This window comes from Saccopteryx bilineata, chromosome 1, assembly GCF_036850765.1.
Source record: "Saccopteryx bilineata isolate mSacBil1 chromosome 1, mSacBil1_pri_phased_curated, whole genome shotgun sequence".
In the NCBI taxonomy this organism is placed as follows: Eukaryota; Metazoa; Chordata; class Mammalia; order Chiroptera; family Emballonuridae; genus Saccopteryx; species Saccopteryx bilineata.
In genome coordinates, this window is record NC_089490.1 from 372,258,457 (window position 1) to 372,284,964 (window position 26,508).

The 26,508-nt window shown below is 37.4% G+C and overlaps 1 protein-coding gene across 1 annotated transcript in view; it reads right to left on the minus strand.

Annotated features, from left to right (window-relative positions):
• The window catches only part of SLC5A12 (solute carrier family 5 member 12), a 50,202-nt gene extending 24,035 nt beyond the window's left edge, over positions 1 to 26,167 (minus strand). Inside the window, exons 1-9 of the mRNA XM_066253866.1 lie at positions 25,501 to 26,167; positions 19,543 to 19,608; positions 18,385 to 18,436; positions 17,033 to 17,100; positions 12,613 to 12,767; positions 12,371 to 12,511; positions 9,309 to 9,438; positions 7,919 to 8,007; positions 707 to 819 (exon numbers count right to left, since the gene is read on the minus strand). Coding sequence (XP_066109963.1) covers positions 707 to 819; positions 7,919 to 8,007; positions 9,309 to 9,438; positions 12,371 to 12,511; positions 12,613 to 12,767; positions 17,033 to 17,100; positions 18,385 to 18,436; positions 19,543 to 19,608; positions 25,501 to 25,839 — 1,153 coding nt within the window. The 5' untranslated portion in view covers positions 25,840 to 26,167. The remainder of the gene's footprint in view (positions 1 to 706; positions 820 to 7,918; positions 8,008 to 9,308; positions 9,439 to 12,370; positions 12,512 to 12,612; positions 12,768 to 17,032; positions 17,101 to 18,384; positions 18,437 to 19,542; positions 19,609 to 25,500) is intronic.
• Positions 26,168 to 26,508: the final 341 nt, after the last annotated feature.

Consider the following 26,508-nt stretch of genomic DNA (forward strand, 5'->3'; position numbering starts at 1 on the left):
TTCTCAATAAGACCCAGAAAAATAAAGACACAACACTAACAACCAAGTTTGATCAATAAACACATTTCAGAATTCTAAAATCGTTTTACTTATTTTTAAAGATGATAAATTAGATTGCTGAAAACAATGTTTGCCCTGATTCTATATCACTTTGTGAATGAAGACAACTTCACCTTGGTGAAGAGAATAACAAAAGACATTTTGTTTTCCTTAGACTTCAGAGACCAAACAAGAGTCCTGCGCCTCAGACTGAACCACAGAGGTCAAGCACCAAGCCTTGTGCTTGGATAACCTAAGAACCTAATTGTCTTGTACTCTCCTGCCCACTAGTGGGCGGTCCAGCTTTCATGGTGGGCGGTAGCACAGCAACCAAAGGCGCTGCGATTGGCCCACCATGAAAGCTGGAATGCCCACTAGTGGGCAGGAGGGACCAGGTTGACCAGCACTGCAAAAGTGGGCGTTTTTTACAAAAAGGTTCGTCATCATGGCTGTAGGCTGAGCACAAAAGGGTGTTAAGAATAAGAGTGGTGAAAGGTAAGCTAGCTCGTCATTCTTTCCTAGTACCCTCCTGGTGCAGTTTCAAGTGTCAGAATCTCTATGTGAGATTCTGCATGTATCTCACAGGAATTTACGTCTTCGTGTCCTGAATAGCGTAAGACTTTGACATGTACCACATGTACATTGATATGGAATTGGCTATACCTACATAAGCCTTTACTGATCCAGGTGCTCAGCTTGTCGGAGAGATGGGGGAAACAGCTCTTGACAAAATCCTCAAAGGTCACAGTTGCTAAGGCATTGATGCTGGCAGCCACGGTGCTACAGGGAGAGAAAAGTGAGAACATAGTCCAAACTAAATAAAGCTGAGCCACCAGCCTGCCGTTTTCCATGGTGAATGGACAAGACAGGGCTCTGGGAAAACATGCTGACATATGCCCTTATTCTGGACCTCCAGGGGAACCACATGGCCTGTCTACTCTCTCTTCAAAACTGTTTTTCTGCTTAATGCTCTTTCAATTCTTCCAGAAACTCTACTGAAGAAGCAAGATTTTCATGTTTTAACTCTCACTAATTTCTCTTAACCAGATGTTAAATGAGTTAGCAGGAAGTAACAGAAAGATTGTGTGTGTGTGTGTGTGTATGTGTGTATGTGTGTGTGTGTATGTGTGTGTGTGTGTGCTTGGCTGTGGCTTCATGTTAGCGGCTTAGGTTGGACTTTGAAGCAAAAAGTACTGACTATCCTAACCTAGGTGTCAGTTCCCTTTGCCATTCATTAATAATTCTTTTATTAACACCATTCATGTATCTGTTTATTCATTCTAAGAACTAGGCACACAACAGTGAACAAGAAAGACAAAGATTTTCTACTTCATTTGGGACAGGGGCACTTAACAACCAATTATCAATTATGTAATTGATAACAATGCTAAAAACTGTTATGAAGAAAATTAGCCAGAGCCAGTTGCTATGAGAGCATGTATTACAGACACCTAACCAATATGAAGTTAGACGATTATCCCCTTAAGAAATGAAGGTTGGCCCTGGCGGGTTAACTCTGTGGTAGAGCATTAGCCTGGATGTGGATGTCCTGAATTCAATTCCTGGTCAGGTCACACAGTAGAGGTGCTCCTCTGCTTTTACACCTCTCACTTCTCTCTCTCTTTTCCTCCTGCAGCCATGTCTCGATTGGAGTAAGCTGTCACTGGGTGCTGAGGATAGCTCCATGGCCTCCACCTCAGGCGCTAGAAAGAACTCAGTTGCTGAGCAGCAAAGCAATACCCCAGATGGGCACAGCTTCTCCCCCTAGTGGGCTTGCTGGGTGGGTCCCAAATGGGAACATGAAAGAGTTTATCTCTGTCCCTCTCTTCAGTTCACTGAATTAAAAAAAAATTAAGATAGACACTAAAACAACCATGCAAAATGGACAAAAAGATGTTTTAGAACAAAAAAAATACAATTAAATGCCTAAAAGCTTGTTGCATTCAATGACCAGGAGCCATCAGTTATTAAGGGGACAAGAGACAAAAGATCTGACTGGGAAGGAGGTAAAGACCTAAATTCATAAAAGCTCGGACTTTCCAATCAAAGTTCAGTTAGTCTCATGGCCCTAAAACTCACTTAGGTGACAGGGACCCAAAAGTTGTGTTCTTTGCAAAATAGCATGAAAGTTTACCAAATTCTTTATAAAGACCAAGTGTATTTCAACTGGTAGAACAATAACTGTATGAAAATCACATGATGCAAAACCACAGCCACAAACAAAAGTGCTAGAAAAGAAATAAACTGATGAACAAAGCCTGCCCAGCTATTTGTAAGTTTTCCATTAATGGTCATTATAGTTATTTTGTCATCTTCGAATGCATATTCATTTGAAGACATGACAGAGCTGTGCCAAAGGCATGAAAGAAAATGCAAACACTTTTTTGGCAATGCAGGGCAGTAGTTCCACTAATTTTAGCTGTAGGTTACTTCAGTTGGAATAATTCCAGATCCATCTTATGCAAAATTCAATAGTTCCATCCCTAAATGACAAAGATAGCAAGTATAAACTTCTCAAAACCCATATCTTGGAATTGAAGCTCTGAGTCCTTTGAAATACCATTCTCTTTCTCCTATAGATCACGTTTTGTTGTATGTTTCCTAGTAAGGCTGTCATCTGCGTCTCCATGGAAGTCAAATAAGGAAAGGAGATGATCGAATAAAAAGAAATGCTTATTCTCCCAACATTCATGTCTCAAAGTCAGTTTGTGAAAGTAGTAAACATTATGGCTAGTCCTTGAATCCATTGTGAAGGAGGAAGCAAAAAGCTGAATTTGGCCCAGAGGATCAGATTTTTAGAACCTCTGTTGGGTTTTTTTTGTAATCAGGTGTATTACCCATATGTTAATTTCTCAAATTCTAAAACTGCTACAAGATGGTAGAAAATTGTTTTTCCTACCCCTTCAACTACCATCTCTTTATTCTACCTCTACTCTTGTCTTTCCCTTTCCTTAATCCAATACCCTCCTCAACATTATAAGAGAAGTCGATTCTCTACAATATACGCAATTGAGGGTGTTCCTCTTTTGGAATTGTTGAAGTTGGAATCACACAAGTTTCTAATGGGGAATTTTTTACTTTGTGAATAGCTATATTTTACCAATGTGAAGAAAGTCAGCATTCAAGTAAGAGAAAGTAAAGAAATAAAGCTCTGTAGAGAGGGACAAAATAAAAAGTTAGTCTGTCACCCCCACTTGTGTTTGATCACCTAGTGCTCAATGTTTTTGTCCTTAGTTTCCTTGAGATCCTAATACCAACACCACAGAACAATATCACTTTGTGCTATTCACAGTTCTAAAAAGAATATTAGTTAAAAATTCAGCAGTACACTAAATTAAAATTATAACATTAAAAAGTTGAAGTTCATTATACAAATTCAGAGAAGTTGCTATTTTGTATATTTTTCAACATATTAATATGAATATGTCAAAAGTTAAAAATGTTTGCCCTGGCTGTGTTGCTTAATTGGTTAGAGCATCATCCCAACACACAAAGGCTGCAGTTCAATCCTTGGTCAGTGCACATTCAAGAATCAGCCAATGAATGCATAGATAATCATCCCGACTTCACTTTAGCTGTAGGTTACTTCAGTTAAGTTAATGGAGAATAGAGATTTGGATGGATTGTGAAAAAGTAAGTTTAGAAAAGTATCAATGGAGAATCCAGGTAGCATACAGACAAAAACTCATTGTAACAAATAAATGATTCTATATTTCTCCCTCTCTCTCCCCTATTCTCTTTTTCTAAAACCAATAAAAAAGAAAGTTAAAAATGGGCAAAATATCCATTTCAAAAATTCCAAAATTTTCGGCCCTGGCCGGTTGGCTCAGCGGTAGAGCCTGTCGGCCTGGCATGCGGGGGACCCAGGTTCGATTCCTGGCCAGGGTACATAGGAGAAGCGCCCATTTGCTTCTCCACCCCCCCCCCCACTCCTTCCTCTCTGTCTCTCTCTTCCCCTCCCGCAGCCAAGGCTCCATTGGAGCAAAGATGGCCCGGGCGCTGGGGATGGCTCCTTGGCCTCTGCCCCAGGCGCTAGAGTGGCTCTGGTCGTGGCAGAGCGACGCCCCGGAGGGGCAGAGCATCGCCCCCTGGTGGGCAGAGCATTGCCCCCTGGTGGGCGTGCCGGGTGGATCCTGGTCGGGCGCATGCAGGAGTCTATCTGACTGTCTCTCCCGGTTTCTAGCTTCAGAAAAATACAAAAAAAAAAAAAAAATCCAAAATTTTATCAAAATTCAATATTCTGCCTGATAAAAATATACCTAAAAGTAAAAAAGTCTTTTGTCCTTCTTTACAATTTACTAATTTTATTTAAATATATTAAAATATAAATAATATCCTTCAAATCAAAACCCAAAATCATATTTAATTATAAGATCCAAGAATCATTTCCTTTAAAGTGCATAATAAAACAAGGATTTCTGCTACCCCTCAGTTGTTTATCTTTGGCCTCAAAGCATAATTATATATGAGAATGAACATAGAAGTGTAACTATTTAAAAAAAAGAGAAAAATGTAAAAGTATTTGCAGATACACTGATTTCCTATGATCAAGTCCTAAAGAAATAACTGAAAATAATTAGGAAACAACCTAGATTTCAAAGCAAATTCTGTAAAAGAAAAGTGATTAGTAGTTAATATCTTGAAATATTAAATCAGATTTTAAAACACAATTGTTAAAATTATTATTGGCATAACTGTAGAGAAATAGATCAAGGAAATATAAAAAGAATCCAGTAAAAGTCCTGAATAAATCAAAGAATGTAAGATGTACTAAAAATGGCTTTTTAAGTCAATGGTGACAAGATGGCTTTTTTACTAAAAAAATAACGGGACAATTGGTAAGTAAATTAGAACTCCATTCCTCATGTTACATGTATAGTCTAGATAATTAGTTATTTTAACACTTAATAAGACAAAATATACTAGAATAAAGTCTGTATAATCTTATTTATAATCATGGGTTGGAGAAGCCTTTTGGAGAAAATTATTAACTCAGAAACCATAGTGTAAAAAGAATTAATATGAAATAAAATCTCCATAAACTCAATATACTTAGCAAATGCACATGAGAAAAATTAAGACATATGTAAATAATTATTTTTACATTTATGAAGAGGAAACCCCCCCAAAAAATATATATATTTACTGAGAAAATGAATAGGCATTTTCCAAAATTAAAACACTACAAATGGCCAATGAAAGTTAGGAAAGGTCATCGATCTCTTTATGATGAGGGGAATTCACATTCAGACTAGTTATCATTTTTTAACTATCAGACTGGAAAGTTTAACAGTTTTATAGTACCTAATAGTGACAGTAGTATGAGGGAAAAGTTTTCTTTTCAGTATATAGAATAGTACAAACTTTTGGAGGTCAATTTAGTAATAATGCCCATGAAAAGTTTAAGTGAATATGTATTATTGCCTGACTGGGCGGTGGCGCAGTGGATAGAGCGTCGGACTGGGATGCGGAGGACCCAGGTTCAAGACCCTGAGGTCACCAGCTTGAGTGCGGGCTCATCTGGTTTGAGCAAAGCTCACCAGCTTGGACCCAAGGCCGCTGGCTCGAGCAAGGGGTGACTCGGTCTGCTGAAGGCCCACGGTCAAGGCACATATGAGAAAACAATCAATGAACAACTAAGGTGTCGCAACGAAAAACTAATGATTGATGCTTCTCATCTCTCTTTGTTCCTGTCTGTCTGTCCCTATCTATCCCTCTTTCTGACTCTCTCTCTGTCACTGTAAAAAAAATATATATGTATTTTGACACAGTAATTTACTTCTTGGACTGTAGCCTATTTCACAAAGACATACAATAGAGTGTGCTCTGGACTGAATATTTGTGTTCACTACTTAGCCCCAGTAGATGGTATGTGGATGTGGATTCTTTGGGACATAATTAGGTCATGAGGGTGAAGCCCTCATGAATGGGATTAGTGAGAGATCATTAGAAAAAGACCACAGAAAACTCCATCATCCCTTTTACCATGTGAGGACACAACAAGAAGACAGCCATGTTTTACCCAAAAAGTAGGTTCTCAGCAGACCCACTTGAATTTGCCGGTGTCTGGATCTTAGACTTCTTAGTCCTGAATACTGTGAGAAATAAATTTTCATTGTTTACAAGACACCTAGTCTATGGTATTCTGTTATAACGGACTAAACAAACTAAGACATAAGCATCATTAGTTATGACTTGCATTAAAACATGGTCAATGAAGTTATAGTAGATCAAAAAAGAATAAGCTAGACCTACCAATATAGAAATATTTTTAAATTATATTAACTGAAAGAAATAAAACAGTATATACAATGTGTTCTCTTTTTTATACACGAAAGTGCATAAAAGACCATAATTTATTAACAAAAAATTATTAATAAGGGTTAATTTTGTAAGATGAGACAAGGGATTTGAAGGATAAGATCTAAAGTTTTTAATTTTATCCTCTGGTACTGTTTGCATTTTGACCCTGATCAATTCACTATGTTAAAATTGGCCTTTAACCAATCCTGTAATTGATTCTTTGCAATTGAGCTCTGGGAAGGGAAATAAGACTTTTGCCACCAGCTGATCTATGATTCGTAAAGGCAGATGGTCTCGCTTAAAGGGAAACAATAGCACTATTTTTAAGTTTTAGTGCATTTCTCTCAACACCGTTGTCCCTACCCTTCTCCAAGTCACTATCATCTCTCACCTAAATTAAGACAAATGCCTCCTAACAGGTCACTCACTTCCAACATGCATGCTTTTATTACAGTCTCTTCTCCACATAGAAGACTGAGTCTTCTATTGTATGACATCACACATTCTCTTGTTTCAAACCTTCTAATGCCTTCTCATTTAATTCGAAATGCAAACTCTTTACTGTTCCATAAAGACTCTTCATGATCTGACACTTGCTCACCTCTTCAAACTCATCACCATCTGCTCTCCTCCCAGTCTCTTATGCTTTAATTCATCTCTTTGTTCTTAAAATATTACATGCAGTTTCTCTTCAGAGAGCTTTGGAATTTGCTCTTTCCCCTGCCTGTAAACTTTCCTGCTTGTGCTCTTTATATAGCTGGCTTCTTTGCATAGTTTAGATCTTAACACAAGAGTCAGCTCAAAGAGGAGGTCCCTAAAGAACTTATTAGAAGCAGAAACCTTAGGCCTCACCTCTTTCTCGTATACTGCTCTGTAATTTCCTTTGTATTATTTTTCATTGTCAAATTATATCTTGTTTATTTTGTTCACTTATATATTGTCCATCTTCCCTGTCAATTAGAATGCAAACTTGACATGAGGGCAATGTCATCTTGTTTTCCACAGTATTCCTATATCCCCACTGTCACCAATTGTGCCTGGCATAATATAAACCTAAAATATTCATCGGAATAAATGTATGAATAATTACGTGTTTAGAATGTTTACATGTGGAGGATAGAAGTTATTGGCTACCTGAGCATGCTCATGAAAACAGGGAGAATTGATTGCAAAGGATAGATCTGCAGAAATATATTGCAACTAAATGATAAATGCTACCAGGGTGAGCCGTCTTGTGACATGAAAATATGGGGGTTGTTGGCATCAGACAAATTGAGAAAATAAACAGAGAGGTCTAATATAAGGGCGGGCCTAGGTTTATATCTTGCCTCTGCAGTTTACTATGTCACCATGGGTAAGTTATCTGACTTGCTAAATTTCAGTTTTCTTTTTTATAAACTGATGATAATATGAGTAAAGATTTAGTTTTATATATATAGTGGAACAGCTAATGAGCAAAGACAAAGAAAGCATTTAGCAGGGCAGTTCACAAACAGTAAGTCCTCAGTAAGTCCTCATGATTATTACCACCATCATTTTATCATCATAGCAGAGGGTCGTCAGCACACACACTAACCTCAGAGTTCCACTGAAGGCGCAAGCCACAAAAAGCCCTGGTAGTCCAGGCATGGTGGCAAATATCTCCATGACAAAGTATGGCATCAGCTGAAGAGGAGACAAACAAGATAGATCAGTGGTCTTGCTGGCAATGTCTGAAACGTGGGAATGTAGCTTTTTAGCAAAAGAAGGTGAAAAAAAGACAAAATTAATAATAATAGAGAAATTTGCAGGGACTAAGGTTGTTACATGCTAGCAAGTGAGACTATGATCAGTTCAATTACATGGACCAGAGTTCCAGCCATCGCGGAGGGGAAGGAATAGAAAAGAGACAGTCGGTATTAGAGAAAATGATTGGATGAACTTTAGAAGGTTTAGAAACTTTAAATTTTTGTTCTTCTGTTTGCAATGTGTGGTATTTTCTTGCCTGTTTACCCTTAAATGTTGCAATTAAATCCCGGAGGGAAAAAGAACACTTAAAACAGGTCTTCAGAGACTCTCGATGTTATTCTACTCTGTATTCAGATTTGTGAGAGAGAAGCCTGCATGGGATAGAGGCTAAGACAATTGAATATATAGAAAAAAAGAGAGGATATGACTTTTGCTCTTGAACATATTGTCCACAAAGGAAGATTTTAAGAGAATGTTAAATGCATGATATCAGGGTCGTGTTGTTTAAGCTATGATGAGAAGACATAAGCAGAAGCACTAAAGAAATGTGTCACTTTGTTCAATTTGAAATGGAGATGAAAATATTATTATTCAACCTTGAGATTTATAGAAAAGAGTTAGAAATAGCACAAGGCCCTGGTTGGTTGGTTCAGTGGTTAGAGTGTTGGCCTGACATATGGATGTCCTGTGTTTGATTCCATCAGGGCACACAAGAGAAGCAGCCATCTACTTCTCTTTCTTTCCCTCTCCCCCTTCTCTCTCTCTTTCCCTCTTGCAGTCAGTGGGCTTCATTGGTTTGAGTGTCAGCCCCAAGCACTGAGGATAGTTTGGTTGATTTCAAATTTCAGCCCAAATAGGGGTTGCCAAGTGGGTCCCAGTTAGGGTGCATGTGAGAGTCTGTCTCTCTATCTCCCTTCTTCTCACTTAAAAAAAAATAATAACATTGACAACCAAACCGTTTAGTTCAATTGTACCTCCCTCCCTCCACAACTTTGCCCTACCTCCTGGCCTTGTCTTCAAGGGAAAGGTGATGTATTTTCTTTTTTTATGTTCACTTCCTCATATTAAAACCTAAGGTGTATTGATATCACCCAAGAAGAAAAGAAAGAAATCTAGTCTTTGGGGTGTGGAAAGTGGCTATAGCTCCAGCTAGAAAAGAGGAAGTCCCCACGTTTCCCATCAATAGCTAGAAGCACATTCATTTTAGCTGTTCCCATAGGCCCCAAGGGAACCCATACCTGGTCTGGTGCAGAGACAGTGCCAGAAGTCAAAGGGTCACAGTCTTCAAAGTAAGCATACATGATTAAGCCAGAGAAGACAGCACATATGGCAATGATCCAGAGACCCACCAAGTTGAAGTACAAGGCTCTAGAAAAGAACACATGGGTCTGTTGGAAGCTTTTAGGTCATATTACAGTGTGGGAAGGTCATCATCAAAGAATCGAGTAAAGTTTTGGTGGGCCTTTTTGCTTTAAAATAAAATCCTACAGCCTTCAAGAATTATTAAATTTTATACTTTTGCCTTTTCAAGGGTGGAACATTGAGTACATTACATTTTTTAACTAACTACAAAATCGAATGAAGTATATTTTTGATAGATTTTCTTGGAAATTGGGAGTTTTTCTGTAAAGCATCAAGTGTGGTGTGAGATCTACTTTTTCAGATAAAATTTTACATAACAATCATTCATATATAACTCAAGTGATATTTCCCCCACGCAACTCATGAAATTGTCAAAAAGCCAACATACATTTTAACATCTTTTCTTCTGGAGGAATCAGGAGATGAATGTAGACATAGACAAGTTTTGGAAATACACACTTTGGAGATTAATTCAGATAAGATTTGAAGTTAAATTTTTAAAAATGACAATAGAAAGTATTATATAAAAAGCCCAAGGTCATTTTACTCATATTTTTGGAGTAATTTGTTTTAATCTACAATGCACAGATATGCTTAATTTTAATTATGCATATAATTTTGCAGTATTCCACGATTATATTGTATCTTTTGAGAGTCAAAATATTACTCTTTTTTATGAATCTCAGAAAAGGCTGAAAAGTAAGCTAGCCTGACATTGGTCTGAGAGAATGAATAATCTCAGACTCTAGTCGCAGGGGACCAAGAGCAACAACACTGGGCATTATCTTGAATCCAGTCATTGTTTGAAGGGAATTAAATGCATTCTACATTCTACTGTAAGGTCACACATTTATTTCAAAGTCCCCTACAACTGGTGCTGTCCAGGTTCAGAAAACCCTTAAGTCCAAGTATTCTTTTATGAAGTAAACATGCTACATAACTCTTCCATCTATAGGTTTTTATTGTACATTATGTACATCAGCAAAGGTTCCTATTTCTAGTTATTTCCTTTGGATTTGCCTAATAATGTTTATCTTTGAGTTTTATTTGTTTGTTTTTGTTTGAAGGGGCTTGAATGAGAGATGATAGCCTTTGGGAATATAACTGATACACAAGTGATCAATACCTATGGATTGCTTTGGTTGTACTCTTGTCTGTCCCTCCATTCAGGCAAATGTTATGTACTTACTATCTTCTTCTGAGTACTTGGGATATAGCAGTGAGTACACAGAGCCCACCCACATGGAGGTGTTATTCTGGGATTAGAGATAAGTAATAACCACTGAAATGAGCTAACTAAATAACATTAACTTAAATGTAGTAAATACAGAGAAAATAAACAAAGGCAGTAGGAATGGAAAGTAAGTGACTGTGTGTGGACGTACTCATCTTAGCTGTGAGAGGAGGTGGTGGTGGAAAGGACCCTGATCACCCACATCCACTCCTCTTACCCTCATAGCTCCATTTTCTCCCGACAGTCTTAAATGCTAAACTCTACCTTCAACTCCAATTTATTTTAAAGCAGACTTTAAATGAAATTTAATTTTTACAAATTTTAAGATCAAAGACGCATTTGATCTTCAATACTTTTTCAGTACTTCAGCTATTTGATAGAGTGATGATCATCAGTGTGGAGGGGTAATATTATTCATTGTTGTAGGATATAAATCGGTTACTAGTGCATTGCTGAAACAGTAGCTAATGCTTTTACTTCTCCCTTCTGAGAATGTGTGAAATATATAAAGTATATACTCCCTTTTAGAATTCAAGTTATAAAATGGTGAACCGTGTTCCAACAACTTTATATTTTGTTTGGTCTAAATAAGACAGTGTATTGAAAGTACTTTGACATCTGGTGTGGAAATATTCAGCAGCTTGTTTTACACTGGAAGAACAGTTGCAGGCATCCCGACAAGTCAGGGGAGGCTGGAACTTTGGACAAAAGCAAGGAGGATGATTTGCCCATTCTGGATGCCATGCTAGTTTATCTCTACCAGTTTTGTAAAAGAGTGTATAGCTTCCTTTGGTCCCCAGCATGGGCTCACGTGCAGGGTTTAGAAAGGGTTGACAAGTTGTGTGCCTGTTGGAGTCCTCCAGAGGATGCAAGCCTGGCAGGGATATCATGATAGGACTTAGAGCACCTAATGCCCTACTGTGACCTGCATCATTAGCTTGGGTTTTCTTTCTTTTTTTTTAAATCTCTCTTTGAAACTTTTAAAGGTATATTCATCAAAAGAGAAACAGTTGAAGAAATCACATGCTAAAATAAATAAGTGATAAGGGTCATCTTATTTCAGAAACTAAGAAATTTGTGCTGTTGACCTCTCCATAGCTACCCACAGCACCTGATTTAACCTAGTAATTTCTCAGGCAATGGAGGCAGTTGATGAATTGCTGAGAGACATGTCAAAGCCCAACCCTTCCACTTCCTTGCTGAGATGGGAATGGTAATATATGCCTCAAAATGTTGTTGGGCCTGACCAAGCAGTGGCACAGTGGATAGAGCGTAGGACTGGGATGTGGAGGACCCAGGTTCGAGACCCCGAGGTCGCCAGCTTGAGCATGGGCTCATCTGGTTTGAGCAAAGTTCACCAGCTTGGACCCAAGGTTGCTGGCTCGACCAAGGGGTCACTCGGTTTGCTGAAGGCCCATGGTCAAGGCACATATAAGAAAGCAATCAATGAACAACTAAGTGCCGCAACAAAAAACTAATGATTGATGCCTCTCATCTCTCTTCGTTCCGGTCTGTCTGTCCCTATCTATCCCTCTCTCTGACTCTCTCTCTGTCCCTGTAAAAAAAAAAAAAAATTGTTTGAAGGGTTAAATGAATCTTTCTGTTTTTCTGTTTCTTTTATATAGACACAACATTGGGAAGCATGTAGTAAGTCCCCAATAAGGGCGGAAAACACATAGAAATGTTTCTTTATTAATAACTTACAGCTTGGCATGTTTTTCTGTTTTGCAAGAAATGCATCGCTGGATGGTTGACTGGTTAACGCCGTAGACCCCAAGCCAGGTAAAAGTTCCTCCCACTGAGATTGTCCAAAAAGTGTGCCGCCTGAGAGGATCTGCATCAAAACTGTAAGGCAGAGAGAAGTGAGTGAACAAAGGCTTTTATTTAGGGGATTAGGTCATGCAGCTAAATCTGTGTAAAATGTAAAAAAAGAGCATTAGACATACTCAAATATATTTAGTCGAGATCCATTTGATGATCGCTCCAGCACCTTGTGAAACCCACCAACTTCAGCTGATCCTTGAATGAGCACAGTTAAGAAGCCCACAACCATGACAACCATCTGAAATGCATCTGTCCACACCACTGCTTTCAGTCCTCCCTGAAATGGAGAGAACAGGTGTGAGTTCTAAAAATGAAGCCTGCAATGTTTCTAACTCTGCTAATATGATCTATCTATCTTCTTTCCTTCCTTCTTTTCTTGCTTCCTTCTTTTCTTCCTTCCTTCCTCCTTCCCTCCTTCCTTCCTTCCTTCCTTCTTTCCTTCCTTCCTTCCTTCCTTCCTTCCTTCCTTCCTTCCTTCCTTCCTTCCTTCCTTCCTTCCTTCCTTCCCTTTGTTCCTTTTTCTTCTTTTTTTCAGCACAGTTGTTGAGTACCTTTTATGGATCAAGTATGATGTAAAGCATGGGACTCAGGAGATAAATTTCTTCTTTAATTCAGTTTATAATCCAGTGGCAGAAGCAGATATTAGACAATAACATAGTTTTTTTTATTTAAAATGGTGGAGAGTACAGTTTAAAAGGATAAGTTCTATTGTAGCATATAGCAGGGTACCCTGACTTGGGCCTTGAGAAAGTATCATTGGAGCTAAGTTCTAAAGAGTGAGTAGTGATGTACCAGGTACAGGGGACAAAGCAGAGAGCGGAGCAGCCTGAGTGAAGCAGGGGGAGGTGTGGCTACCTGGAGAAGTAAAAGAAAGTTAGAATGGACAGATCAAGGGATGCAGAGAGTGCCCAAAGGGAAGTTGCTGGATTTTCTAGAGGGCAGAACACACAGATTTTGACAAGGCCACTTAAATAATTTCTCAAGAGCAATAAGAGAGCACTAAATAGATTTTTATGATGAAAGCTTTTGTTTGTTTCATAGTAGTTGTAGAGGTGGTTGTGTAGGCAATGGATTGCAAAGACCATAGAAGAAGAGGAGTTGAGAGACCTGCTCAGAGTTTGTTTCAGTAGCCCGTGTGCAAAAATGACAACAGCTGGAAGTCAAGCAAAGGTATAAAGAAGTTGCTGGTTTTAAAGAAATTTGGGAGGTGAAATCAACATAGCTTGTGATGCATTAAATATATGTGAGGAAAAAGTAAGGAAATTCAGGGTAATCACTCAGATCTGGCTGGGGCAACCTGAGATTTCTTTTTGTCAAACTAGTAACAGTGAATACATTTTTGAAAGCGGAGATGGTGGAATATTTAGAGGGAAGAAAATAACTAGGGAGCATGATAAACCATATATTCACGAAGAAAGGTGTTTTAAGAGCTAGAGGATGGTCAAAGAGTGAGCTGAGCAAACCAGAGTTTCTGAAGAATGAGTTTAACGGTAGAACACAGGATAGTGCGATTAGACAAGAGGGTAGGGAGGAGGTTATAAACCTCGCTTCTCTTTGGAGTCACTTGGAGAAACTAAAAACAAACAAACAATGTCTGAGACCTATCCCCAGGGATTCCAAATAAATTAAGGTCCTCAGTGTTTTTTTGAAATTTCCCCAAGTGATTTTAATGTACAATTTTAGTTGAGAACATGTGGACAAGAAGAAAAGAGAAAGAGGCTGCTGGAATAATCCAGGCATAAAATCCCTTAAGACCATAGTGAAGGTGGAATGAGCAAATTGGGAAATTCAATGAAATGATGTATTTAAAAGAGCTTTGAAAATGAATAGCACTATGAGAGTGAAAAGACAGGGTATTTTTTAACAATAAACAATAGAATTATCTTCCTTTGTTACTACTCCTCCAGAGTGTCAAGAACTTGTGTGAAAAGATAACAGGTATCATCTTCATCTTGAAGAGAAATATGATATGGGGGTTGTCCCATCATTTCTTCTGAAGTTTGAATTAAAAGGTAATTAAAAAAAAACCCTACATTACACATATGAGCAAAAGTGTTAGATGAATAAATCACCATTTTGGTGACATGGCGGCCTCACCTGGCGAGAGGTGGAGAGAAGAAAAGGAGGTGTGGGAAGAGAGTAGATGGGCGAATTTTTCACATAATGAAAGATTTTCAACACTAAGCTAAGGAAGCTTATACTTTCTCCTGTAAACAATGGGAAGCAAGAAAAGAATTAGGTCAGTCAAGTGGCATGAAGAAATGGATGTTTTAAGCTTAATTTAACAGGCATTAGGGTGGAAGGAAACAATGAAACCAATTAAGAAGTAGTAAATTTGGCCCATTTTAGCTTATTGTCATTATTAAAATATCCAGAATTCTTTCTGACATCTTACTTTTTGTTCTACTTTCTCTATGTACTTTTTTTTTCTTTTTTCTTCTTTTGCTTAAATCAGTTGAAGTTTTGAGGAGGAGAGTTGTTTGTTTTAATTCCATTTTCCACTTTGACCATTTCATTTAAATGAGTCCCCTTGAAATTTTGCCATGAAATTTTTAGATTCTAAAATTTAAGAAATGTCAATTCCAGAATTATAAAATCATCCAGTCTGATAACTCTCTTTCTGATTTTACAGACTATTGTGTCCAATTGGGGATTATTTTTTTTCTTAATCCTCAAATTGCATATAACAATAATAATTATTATTAAATTTTTAAATATTATAAAGTATGATATATAATATAAAATTAGATATATAAGTTACACTATATTCTAAATTATTATTAAATATCAAAAATCATTTACTAGATTTATTAAATGTTTACTCTTTTATTATCTTATTACATCTTTTATCTAAAATGAAATAATTTTTCCTCTTCCCACAACATTCTAGATTTTTCTCAGGGGAAGATATATTAGTAGTAAATTCTCTTGGTTTTTGACAGTCAGCTCCTGAAACATCTTATTGCTAAATACACAATTATAAATAAACAATTGTTTTACTTCAATGCTATTTTTGGGGAGGAGTTGTGCATCTGGAATAGAATGGTATGGTAGTGAGAATGGAAGGGAAACACATTCTGATAACACTCTGTAGTGTTAACAAATGGTGGGATTTGCAAGTATGAAAACAGAAAAACAAGAGCATTTTTAAATTGTACCTTCTCATGACATATGGTAAAAGAGTATGTGGTATGCACGTAATGCCAAAATACATGTAAGTGTGCTATATAATCCTATATTAAGTACTTTATTTTTCTCTTAAAATGAGTAAAGAGAAGCCAACTACCTGGGAATCCTTGCTATATTCTTAACTGGTTACTTATAATCTCTGCATATGATGCCAATGACTAAGAAGAATAAAGATTTCCATGGCAGGGCATGGCAAATAATAGGTGCTCAGTGAGTGTTTGTTGAATTAAACTAAGTGTAGCAATTATATAAATATGTTCCCAATACCACCCAGGGGCCTTGGCTAAAGACTGAGAATGTGTAAAGCCAAATATTAAATGTAATCATAGCATATCCATAAATAAGAGACAAAAGCAAAGCTTGGAATGCTGAGGTTTACATAATACCAGCCGTCATTGATTACTCATACATGCTGTAAGGCTGGTGGCCGAGGCCATGCAGATTCACACTGAATTCAGGCAGATAGTAAAGGAACTGTGGAGCCGGAAAATGGTGAGCCATGCCAATTTATTGGAGGCTTGCAAAGACAGGCAAGCCAAAAGAAAGAAAGAAGAAAGGAAGGAAGGAAGGAAGGAAGGAAGGAAGGAAGGAAGGAAGGGAGGAAGGGAGGAAGGGAGGAAGGGAGGAAGGGAGGAAGGGAGGAAGGGAGGAAGGGAGGAAGGGAGGAAGGGAGGAAGAGAGGAAGAGAGGAAGAGAGGAAGAGAGGGAGGGAGGGAGGGAGGGAGGGAGGGAGGGAGGGAGGGAGGGAGGGAGGGAGGGAGGGAGGGAGGAAAAAAACAAAGGAAAATCTGCTTTTCAAAGCAGAGGACAAGGGATCAGGAAACCAACCACACCTCTCAGTGGTAGGCACAACCTGATCTAATCTCCCCCAAGGGGAAGCACTTATATCCTTACAATAGTGCTGTCACATGCTCCTGCACTAACTGCACAAAGTGCTTGCAGCGGGAAAACCAGTGAGCAAGCCTGACACAGCTATTTTCCCCACACATGTGTTTTGTTATTTCTCAACCATTAGACATTGAAGTATATATTCTACCCATGGTTTATAATTACTATTAATGAGCAATTTTTTTTCTCAGACGCATTGAATCACCTAATCCCCTGATCAAGGAGGTATTTTATTCATTAAATCTTCTCTTTGCTGTGGCTTTCTCAAATGATCTCAGAGCTTAAATTCCACTAAAAGTTGATACCAAAAATAATTTTAAATGAAACATCAGCACTTTTCTTTGAAAACTATAACAGATACACCAGCTTATATTTAATTTTGGAATAGCAACTTCTGCTATATTTAGATGCCCTTATCCTGTATTAGAAGATAGTGCTAATCCTTTTTCACAGCTAGATACTTACCAGAGTGCAGTAAAATGTGCAAACAATTCCTGTTGCAAATACAGATCCCCAGAGATCAAACCCCGTCACTAAAAAGAGGGAAAAAATATTGAAAGAAATTTTCCTGAGAATTGCAAAAGAGCAAGCTTTACAAAGAAAAAGTCACAATATTCTTGTCATTGTTCTTTATGGGCAAATGGAAGTCAAATTTCAGTTTTCTCTTAAGCTTTCTCAACTCTGATAGAGATTATTTTATTACATTATTGTAGATAAACTCAGTTTATAAATTTTGTGCAATGTTAAAAGCTAATTTTTTCCTCCTAAAATTCTGCAGCTTCCAAGCTGCACTAATTATTTGTGTTTGTTTTTTTCTTAACAAGGTTAGTCAAGTACTTTGAAACCAATTAAACATCAGCCATGAACTTATATTTCTCAATATAACTTAGATAGCATAATTAAATTGAATATTGAGAACTTCCAATATCATATCAGTATGAAATTTGTTTTACTTTTTTTTTTTTTTTGTTTCCAGGATTCTATTCCTTCAAAAAAGTCAAGTATAAGTCATGAAGTAATTACTATAGGTACCTTTCATTCTGTGTGTGTGTGTGTGTGTGTGTGTGTGTGTGTGAGAGAGAGAGAGAGAGAGAGAGAGAGAGACTGAGAGAAGGACAGATAGGGACAGACAGACACAAAGGGAGAGAGATGGGAAGCATCAGTTCTTCTTTGCAGCACCTCAGTTGTTCATTGATTGCTTTCTCATATGTGTCTTGCTACAGCAGAGTGAGTGACCCCTTGCTCAAGCTAGCAACCTTGGGCTCAAGCCAGTGACCATGGTGTCATGTCTATGATCCCACGCTCAAGTCAATGACACTGCACTCAAGTAGGTGAGCCCATTCAAGCCAAATGAACCCACGCTCAAACCAGTGACCTTGGGGTTTTAAACGTGGGTCCTCTTCATCCCAGTCCGACACTCTATCCACTGTGCCGCTGCCTGGTCAGTCAGCACCTTTTATTCTTATACTCAGATTACCTATTTCATGAAAGCACAGAATATTATAGATAACCTTACTTAGTGGTTGTGGGTATACAATACCAAAACTGTCATTACTGCAGTGATTATAAAAAACAAACAAACAAACAAACTGTATTTGTAACCATGTGGGTGGGCAACATCAAGTAACTCATTGTTTGCATTACTTTCAATGTTCAATTTTTAGAGCTTTATATTTTAACTCCTCCAGTAATTGAGAGCACCCTAACTATAGGAATGTCTCCTATAACACATAGGAATGTGTTTTATGTATATTTCTCAAGGCAGGAATGCAGGCATAAAAGAGTGGAATGAACTCAGGGAAGTGCTGAGAACTCACCTTGATTGAGCGCCAGCGCCGGAGCATACACCACCACTCCCGTGTAGAGAATCTGGGAGGGGAACAAGAACTGGGTGAATGCTGAGAAACGTGACGTGGAAAGATGAGCTGCCTAGAAAGTTCTTTATTGACCTTCGAGACATTTTTCCTTCCACCTGTTCACCAAGCATTTCACTCCCGTCCACTCTAATTTTGAAGTTGTTGACTACTTTAACTAGTTTGAAGAAGGGATATAAACTTTAGATGGAGGTATGATAGGTTTGGGCTTTTAAGATTGCTGCAAATTTTGAGATTTGGTATATTTCTAAAAGATAAAAAAAAGGGGGGCTTCAAGTCAAGTTTTTAGTTCACTTTCCCTCTACCCCTTCCATCCATGCACATATCACAATGACCCAAATATGTTTCAGCAGCTGGTAATATCTGGATTTTAAAGTGAGGATGGAAAGTATTATCTGTGAGGAGGAAGTCCTGTGCAGAGAAGACTAACAACATGGGTTATCTACACAGTGCATGTACCTTCTAACAGGTCAAGGAGCATCGTTTTCCACCTTTTCTCTCTCAAACTCTTCAGTCCCTCCTTGGGAGTTTTGATTAAGAAACAGGAGAAGGGTTATCTTTGAGAGGAAAGTACTTCGTGAGTAGTATGAAATGCACCAACGTTGTGCCACAGGCCAGCTGGTGGCCGCATGGTGGCGCCCCAGAGCCTGGGAGGTAGGCACGGAGTCCAAAAAAGCAAAGCGGCGGTATTGGCTTGGAAATATTATCTTCAAACTATTTTCAACAAAACAAGTATTTCTGGTTCAACTCTGCTATTTTTCTATTTTTAAATCTGTTAACAGACCATTTCATATCTTCACACCCAAAGAAACTTGTACAGGTTAAATAAGTTAAAATCAATTTTAAGAAAATGCTTTTGTTTTTCTTAGCAGTTTATGATATATGTACTGTTTCCTTTGTTATTAACTATATATATATATACATACATACATATATGGTATGCGCAATGGACAAATCTTTGTGTGATCGCATATCTTAAAACTGTTAGTCTAGTTTCTTCTTAGGATTAAGTCTCTCTTTTAACTGAGTTAACTACCCTCTGTCATGAACCCATGGCTTGTCATCCCACAAATTCATATCCACAGCCCCCCTACTCCTTACCGTCTGCACAATGTATGTGACTGTTGCTGCATAGCGAACTACTTTGTTGAATCGTAGTTGTAAGTACTAGAAAGAATAAAGGACATACAAAAGTCAGTGACTTATACATAGAGCTACTAAGGTTTCATTATTTGGTATTTCCTCTGAGTTAAGTGCTTTGGATTTATAATGTGATTTTATGCTATATATACTTTGGCATAACAGGACAAAAACATTGATTGTGTAATGTCAAAAATATATATATTAAAGTTCAGTTCTTGCTCTAGCTTCTCATGATGGTCAGGGAGGATAAGTAGGTTGCTTGGGAAAAAGAAAGTGTGGGTATTCTGGCGTTCTACTCAGGGATTTCCTACTGGAAATACTGAACCATTGTTTTCTTTCATATTACCCACTGCTCCCAAATTTACTTCAGGCCTTTATTTTAGCTTTCCCAGATGACTTCAGGAGTTGCCTAATCAATCTCCTGAATTCCAATGCCTCCCAGCTGTTCTATCAATCACACATCGAGTCATATTGATTCTCTGAAAAGGGACTTTGATCATGTCTCCCTTTTTTTTTTACAAAATCTTTAATTATTCTCTGTTGTGGAAGCTTCATATTCTAAATCTTCTATTTGTCTGTTTCATAGTTTTTCTACCTTAAATCAATATAGAAAGATATTATAAAGAAAAATATAGATAAAAAAAAGAACTGGATCAGAAATAAGACTCCTTGAATTATAGTTTGAGCTTTGCCACTATCTCCCTCTTAGATCTGAGCCTCCGGTTTCTCATCCATGACATAAGAGAGACTGTTCCAACTGCATAATTTCACATCGGAAAGAACGCATGAACTCCTGAAGTGTGTTTCAATGGCCATTATTGGTGTGTCTATAACTGTTACTACCATAAAAAATAGAATGAAAGTTTAACAGAAAAGGTGAATGTTTCTGGCTTACACAGGTAATGTTTACTTACCATCATGTTCAATTATTTTCAAAACCCCAAAACTGCTCTAGTCACATTCTTTTCCATCTCAAGAATTTGTAAGTTTATTTTTAATGTTGGTTCAAGCCCAAATAATATGGAGCTGTCCTTTACTCCCTCACTTTCCGGATCCAGTTAATAAGATAATCCTGTGTTCTACCCCCTGATATTTACTTGCATCCTCTCCTCTGTTGCCACTGTAACACCATCATCTCTTGCCTACAGTAGCCTCCTAATTAGACATCCTGCTTCAACAGTCAAAACGCTATAATCATTCTCAAGATCCAGTTAAATGTAATACTCAAAATACAAATCACATCATGTCACACCTCTGCCCAAACTCTGTAATGACCCCTGTCACAGAGAGTAAAAGCCAGTCTTTACAACGACCTAAAAGGTGTTATAACATTGATTCAGACCCTATCAAACTCTAAATATCTATTTCACAACAAACATTTTGTAAATCATTTACTATGCTAAAATAAAATTCAATTATGATATCTTATACCTATACATCTAATTTCTCAAAATTTAAATGTGACTGTTATGATACCATCATGCAATTTAAAGAAGAAATAAAAGAAAGGAAATTTACCAAAAAATAATCTATGATGCTCAAAACCACTATAAAAGAAGTTATATAAAAGTAATATCCTGTGCATTATATACTGAAAAGGTTTGAATTAAAGAGAGGTAAGGAGTTTAGAAGTGATTTAGTTTGATAAGTCCAAGAAAAACGAGAGAGCAGTTAGTCACCAGCCTCTAAACTAATACTCAGGGTAAATAATAACAAAATAACAAACTAGATTTATTAGTGAATGATAAGAAAATGAAGAAAATAACATTAACTGAAGTAGAAATAGCATGATGAAACTAATTATAAACTGTCTAAGTGGAATATAATAAAAACATATGATAAAATAGCATAGATGCATATCTTGATCTTGAAATCTCACTGCATATCACAGCATTTAAATCAGTTGGCTATTATTGTGTAATACCTTCCGTAAAACTCATAGACTTAAAAATCACCCACCCAACCAATCTTCAAAATTATGAGACTCTACTTGTTTCCCCTGGGCTCTCGTGGGATTGAAATCAACTGAAAGGTCAGCTGGGTGAAAAGGTTCAAGATGGTCTCACTGCCACATTTGGTAGTTGGTGATGGCTGTTGGCTAGAATTTCACTCATGTTCCAGAAGCTTGACCAGCTGGAACTGCTTCCTGACACAGCCATATCAAGACTGCATTCAGGAAAGCAAAGGCAGAAACTATGAGTTTAATGAAGCTTAAACTCTACACATCATTTCTGTCACATTCTGTTGATCAAACACATTACAATGCCAGTTAAGATTTAAGAAATGAAGAAATAGATTTTACCCCTCTTGGTCTTTAGTATTTAAAAAAATTCTAGAAAGAATAGTTATGGGTAGGAAACAGGAAATGACAGATAAAGAAACAAAGTCAAGATTCATTAGATAGACTGAGTTGTGGTATAAATTTGGGGACAGTAACAACAACAATAATAATAATAATAATAAATTCTTATATGGCATATACTATTTGCCAGGCTGTATTAAAAGTATTACCTATGAATGCCAACTGTAATCGAAAAGTAAAAAATAATAATTAAAAAGATATTTGCATATGATAGCCCATTTACTCCTCAGAGACATCCTTTGAGATATAATTTTATTATAACTATTTTACATATGTAAAAAAGGTACTGAGAAGTTAAGAAATTTCCCAAAGTCCTATCACTGACATTCAAAGTCAGAGAGACTGAGTCTGGAGCCTATATTTTCAACCCCTATGCCATACTGCCAATTCTTCCAGAGCAAGAGGCAATCCCGAAGTAACTTCTTATGTGCTTTGAATATAACCTTGACTTCTTATTATTAGGATATGAAAAAATAAAAAATATGTAGAAGGCACAAATTTTGTAAATTAAATTTATATAATGTAATTCTATAGGCCTCCCCAAATAGATATATTTTAAAAGAAGAAGTAATTAACTTCTTTTTTGTGTGTGACAGAGACAGAGACAGAGAGAGGGACAGATAGGGACAGACAGATAGAAAGGGAGAGAGAAGAGAAGCATCAATTCTTTGTTACAGCACCTTAGTTGTTCATTGATTGCTTTCTCATATGTGCCTTGACAAGGGGGCTACAGCAAACCAAGTGACCCCTTGCTCCAGCGACCTTGGGTTCAAGCTGGTGAGCTGTGCTCAAACCAGACGAGCCCATGACCTCAAGGTTTTGAACTTGTGTCCTCTGCGTCCCAGTCAGACGCTCTATCCACTGAGCCACCACCTGGTCAGGCATTAACTTCTTTAACACATGTTTGTCCCACAGAAGCTCCGACATTATAAATGTTTTTTCCATTTCTGCACTAATTTAACAATTAAAACAGAGCCTTAAATCTCCTCAGTTCTATATTTGCTGTTAATTTAATGTAGTAAATTACCCTCTCTACTAAAACCTGTTATGGCTAAGTAGGTATTAACAACACAGATGGAATAGACAGATTGCTCATTAAATTTTGTAATAATTTCAAGACAATGTTTTTACTCCACTGTAATTTGGGGAAATCTGCTAATTTGGAGTATGTGTGTATAATTTATTTTTAAAGTTAATATTATGTAGTAAAGTACTACTGATTTACATATGCGGCAGGTTTTGAGCATAAAGGCACTAAAAATCAGAGTCCATGGTGCAATTACTCATTGTCTCTATGTCTTAACACACTGCAAGATCTCTGGGTCCCTTGCCCCTGCTCCTTAAGTTCCAGCAGTGCCCCCCACCAATTCTTGTGAAAATCAAAGTGCTCCACAAATTTCCAGAGTATTCCCTTTGTCTGACATCACACCTACTGGAAGTGCGACCTTATGTCTTTGGGCATTCCTACTTCTTCAATCTCATTTTTGCCGTTCTGTTCTTGGCTCACTCTTCTCCAAGCATGATGAGCTCTTCAAACATGTCCATTACACACCTCTTTTAAACCCTTTGCATCTGTGGCTATTTCATCCTGGGATGCCCTTCCCTTGTATGGTTCAATCTCTTGCTTTCTCTAGGTCTGCATTTAACTGCCTTACTGTTATTGAATCTTACTTAACCACTTTATGTGACTTCTCAACATTCTCCACCCAAACCAGCACTCCTTCTCTCTACCTATCCTATTTACTTTATTTCTCTTGTATGATCTCTGTTAGACTCCCCAGGATGGAAATACTGCTACTTGCTACCTGTGTGGTATTAAGCAAGTGATTTAACTTTCTGTGCCTTAGTTTTCTAGTCTGTTAAAGGGGGATGTTAGTAGTGCCTATCTGAAACAGATTATTTTAAGGCCAAATAGGTTAATACATGCAAAATACTTAGAGCAGTACTTAGCACACAGTGAAATCGCATATAAATTTCTGTTATTAATGTCTTACAGAGTATATTTACTGATTGTCCTTATCTGCCATAAGTAAACTCCATGAGGGCAGAGATTTGGTTCACTGCTTTACTTCCAGTGGAGAGCCTAGAACATAGTAGATGATTAATGAATATTTGTAGAAGGAATGGTTTAGTGGTAAAAAATTATTTTTCACATTTGGGTATTTTTTTATATTTAGTAAACTTTTTTATATTTAACAAAACCTTCATGAAGATGGTAGTTATTTTCTATGTGGAACCTGGAGTTGATAAGAGCTAACTAACACACAAAGTCATTCTGCTATTAAATAATGTATTTAGATAATGAACTTGAATTTTTTAACTCTGAGTTTTCTCTCTTCCTCACCTAAGCAATTCTTTTTTAAATGTTAGCAATGCTTTTGGGAGTCAAAATTAAATACACGAATGAAAAAAAGAACTAGAATGTATTTATATTTTCAGAATTACACTAATGAACAATGGAGGTATCAGTACATATATTTTAGAACTAACCATAAATTTAGTCACTTTCTCTTGAATTTATATCCCAGGTAGTAACCGTTGTATGACCTAATCCTCATTACCTTTTTGGGGGGAGACAAGAGGTTAATGTTGGTTATTAGGGATATAATCATCTGTGGAATTAAGGTTTTAAAACTTTCTGGAAAGTGTACAATTTCCTGAATGGCTTTTGAGGTCCAGAGTTACCCTTTGTAATCATTTAGTTTACAGAATTAAAAAATAAACAAACAGGTCTGTTAAGAATCCTTTGCTGTGACTGAGTAAGCATGATGTTTGAGAAGAAAAATAAACACCCTTTTTTAAAAGTAGAAACTGCATTGTCACACTTAAACATTGAACATGGAAATTCAGTTTTCAACATGATATTTTCCTTAGAATTATTACAAAGTAAAAACACTACTGCCTCATTTTTCTCTCATTGAAATTCTCCATATTTGTATTACTTAATTTCTTCCCATTAAAATATTTTCTAATTTTTATTAAAAAACCTTACCATTCCCCCATTGAAAAGTGGAGCATAATAATAATTTGTATTACAGTGCTTAGCTCTACTATCTGATGGGAAGAGAAACAGGTAACATGGGTTCTTAGTAGGATTTACTCACTATGCAATCTTGACTAAGTCATTCATCTGTACTATCTCTGTCTTCTGCCTGGAAAATTCCAATATTCATGGTATATGTTCTGCATGCTTTTCAGAATAGTGTTAATAATAATACAAATAATAACTTTAGCTTTTTTCATTGAGAAGCTCTTACATGTTAGGCAATGCATTCGGTGCTTTTTTACAGGTTCTCATTTAATCATTGAAATAGTTTCATGGGGTTTACTGCATTGTTTTGTTTTATAGATACAATAAGAGATGTGTCTTCATCCAAAGCTTAATCTCCTCCCAATAACATTGTAATATTTTCCCCTGAAAATAAGTGAGTGTTCTTTAATGATCATGCATTATCATCAAGATGTATATTTTCAGAGAAAAAAAGAACATTGTTCAAGTGGAGAGCAAATAGCAACTCCTCTCAAAATAAAGAATAAAAGAGTAGTTGTCTTACCTCGTAAGTGCTGGTGATGCCAGATCTGTAGAACACAGGCAGAAAGAGCTCTGAGGTGAAGATGATGACAAAAAGATACGCAATGGTGAAGAGCAGGAAGGAGGCCCCGTAGCGGTAGACCTCTGAAGGAGCCCCCAGGACTGTGACCGCTGACATGAAGCTGGCTGTCAAAGACAGTGCCACGGGACCAAAGGTCATTTGTCTTCCCCCCACCAGGAACTCCCTTGAAGTTGCTTTCTTTCTCTCCTTTATAGCAAAGAACACCCCGATTCCAGAAGAAATGATGAAGAGGCCTGCAAATACAACATAATCCCACGCCACAAAGTTCTTCACCTCCATGCTGGGAAGTGTAGCACCAGAGAATAGATTTCCACCAGCTCTCAGGTAAAAATTGTTTCCAAAAGCAAAGCTCAGTAGGGCAGATGCTTTGCAAGAGAGCAGCCTGTGATTACGTAAAGAGAATGATGAACGGAGGTAGCTCTGTGGATCTTCAGACACTAGTACTCAGGGAAGATCTCAAAAGTTGACTACAGAGAGGAATCTGGTAATGGCTTTGATACCAATGGATAAGAACGTGAAATCTGACCCTAACCAGGAGATGTCTGTTCCCCTCCTCAAGCATATGCCACAAAGAAGGAATTCAAATGTGTTCTGAAATTAATAACCAACTGGGGGTGGGGGGAGAGGTGGAATGGACTTGCCAGATAACATGTTCTTTTATCTCTTGGATTTTTTTTTAAACTTCAGGTTAAACATTACTGGGAAGCAGAGGTGATACAGGTTGACCACCTCAGCATTTTAAATTAGTGAAATGGAATCTGTAAAATGCAAACACAACCCCCTCGGTGGTGTCTTTCTCCTGAGTAAGGAGGGGTGAAGGACGTGAACCTGCAATTGCCTGAGGCAGTGAGCATGGAGCGAAAGGAGCAAAGGACTAGGAGCAGGGAGACTTTCGCTCAAGTTGGCTCAGCCTCCTGTAAACTGTGATATTGCTGACACACCATCTAA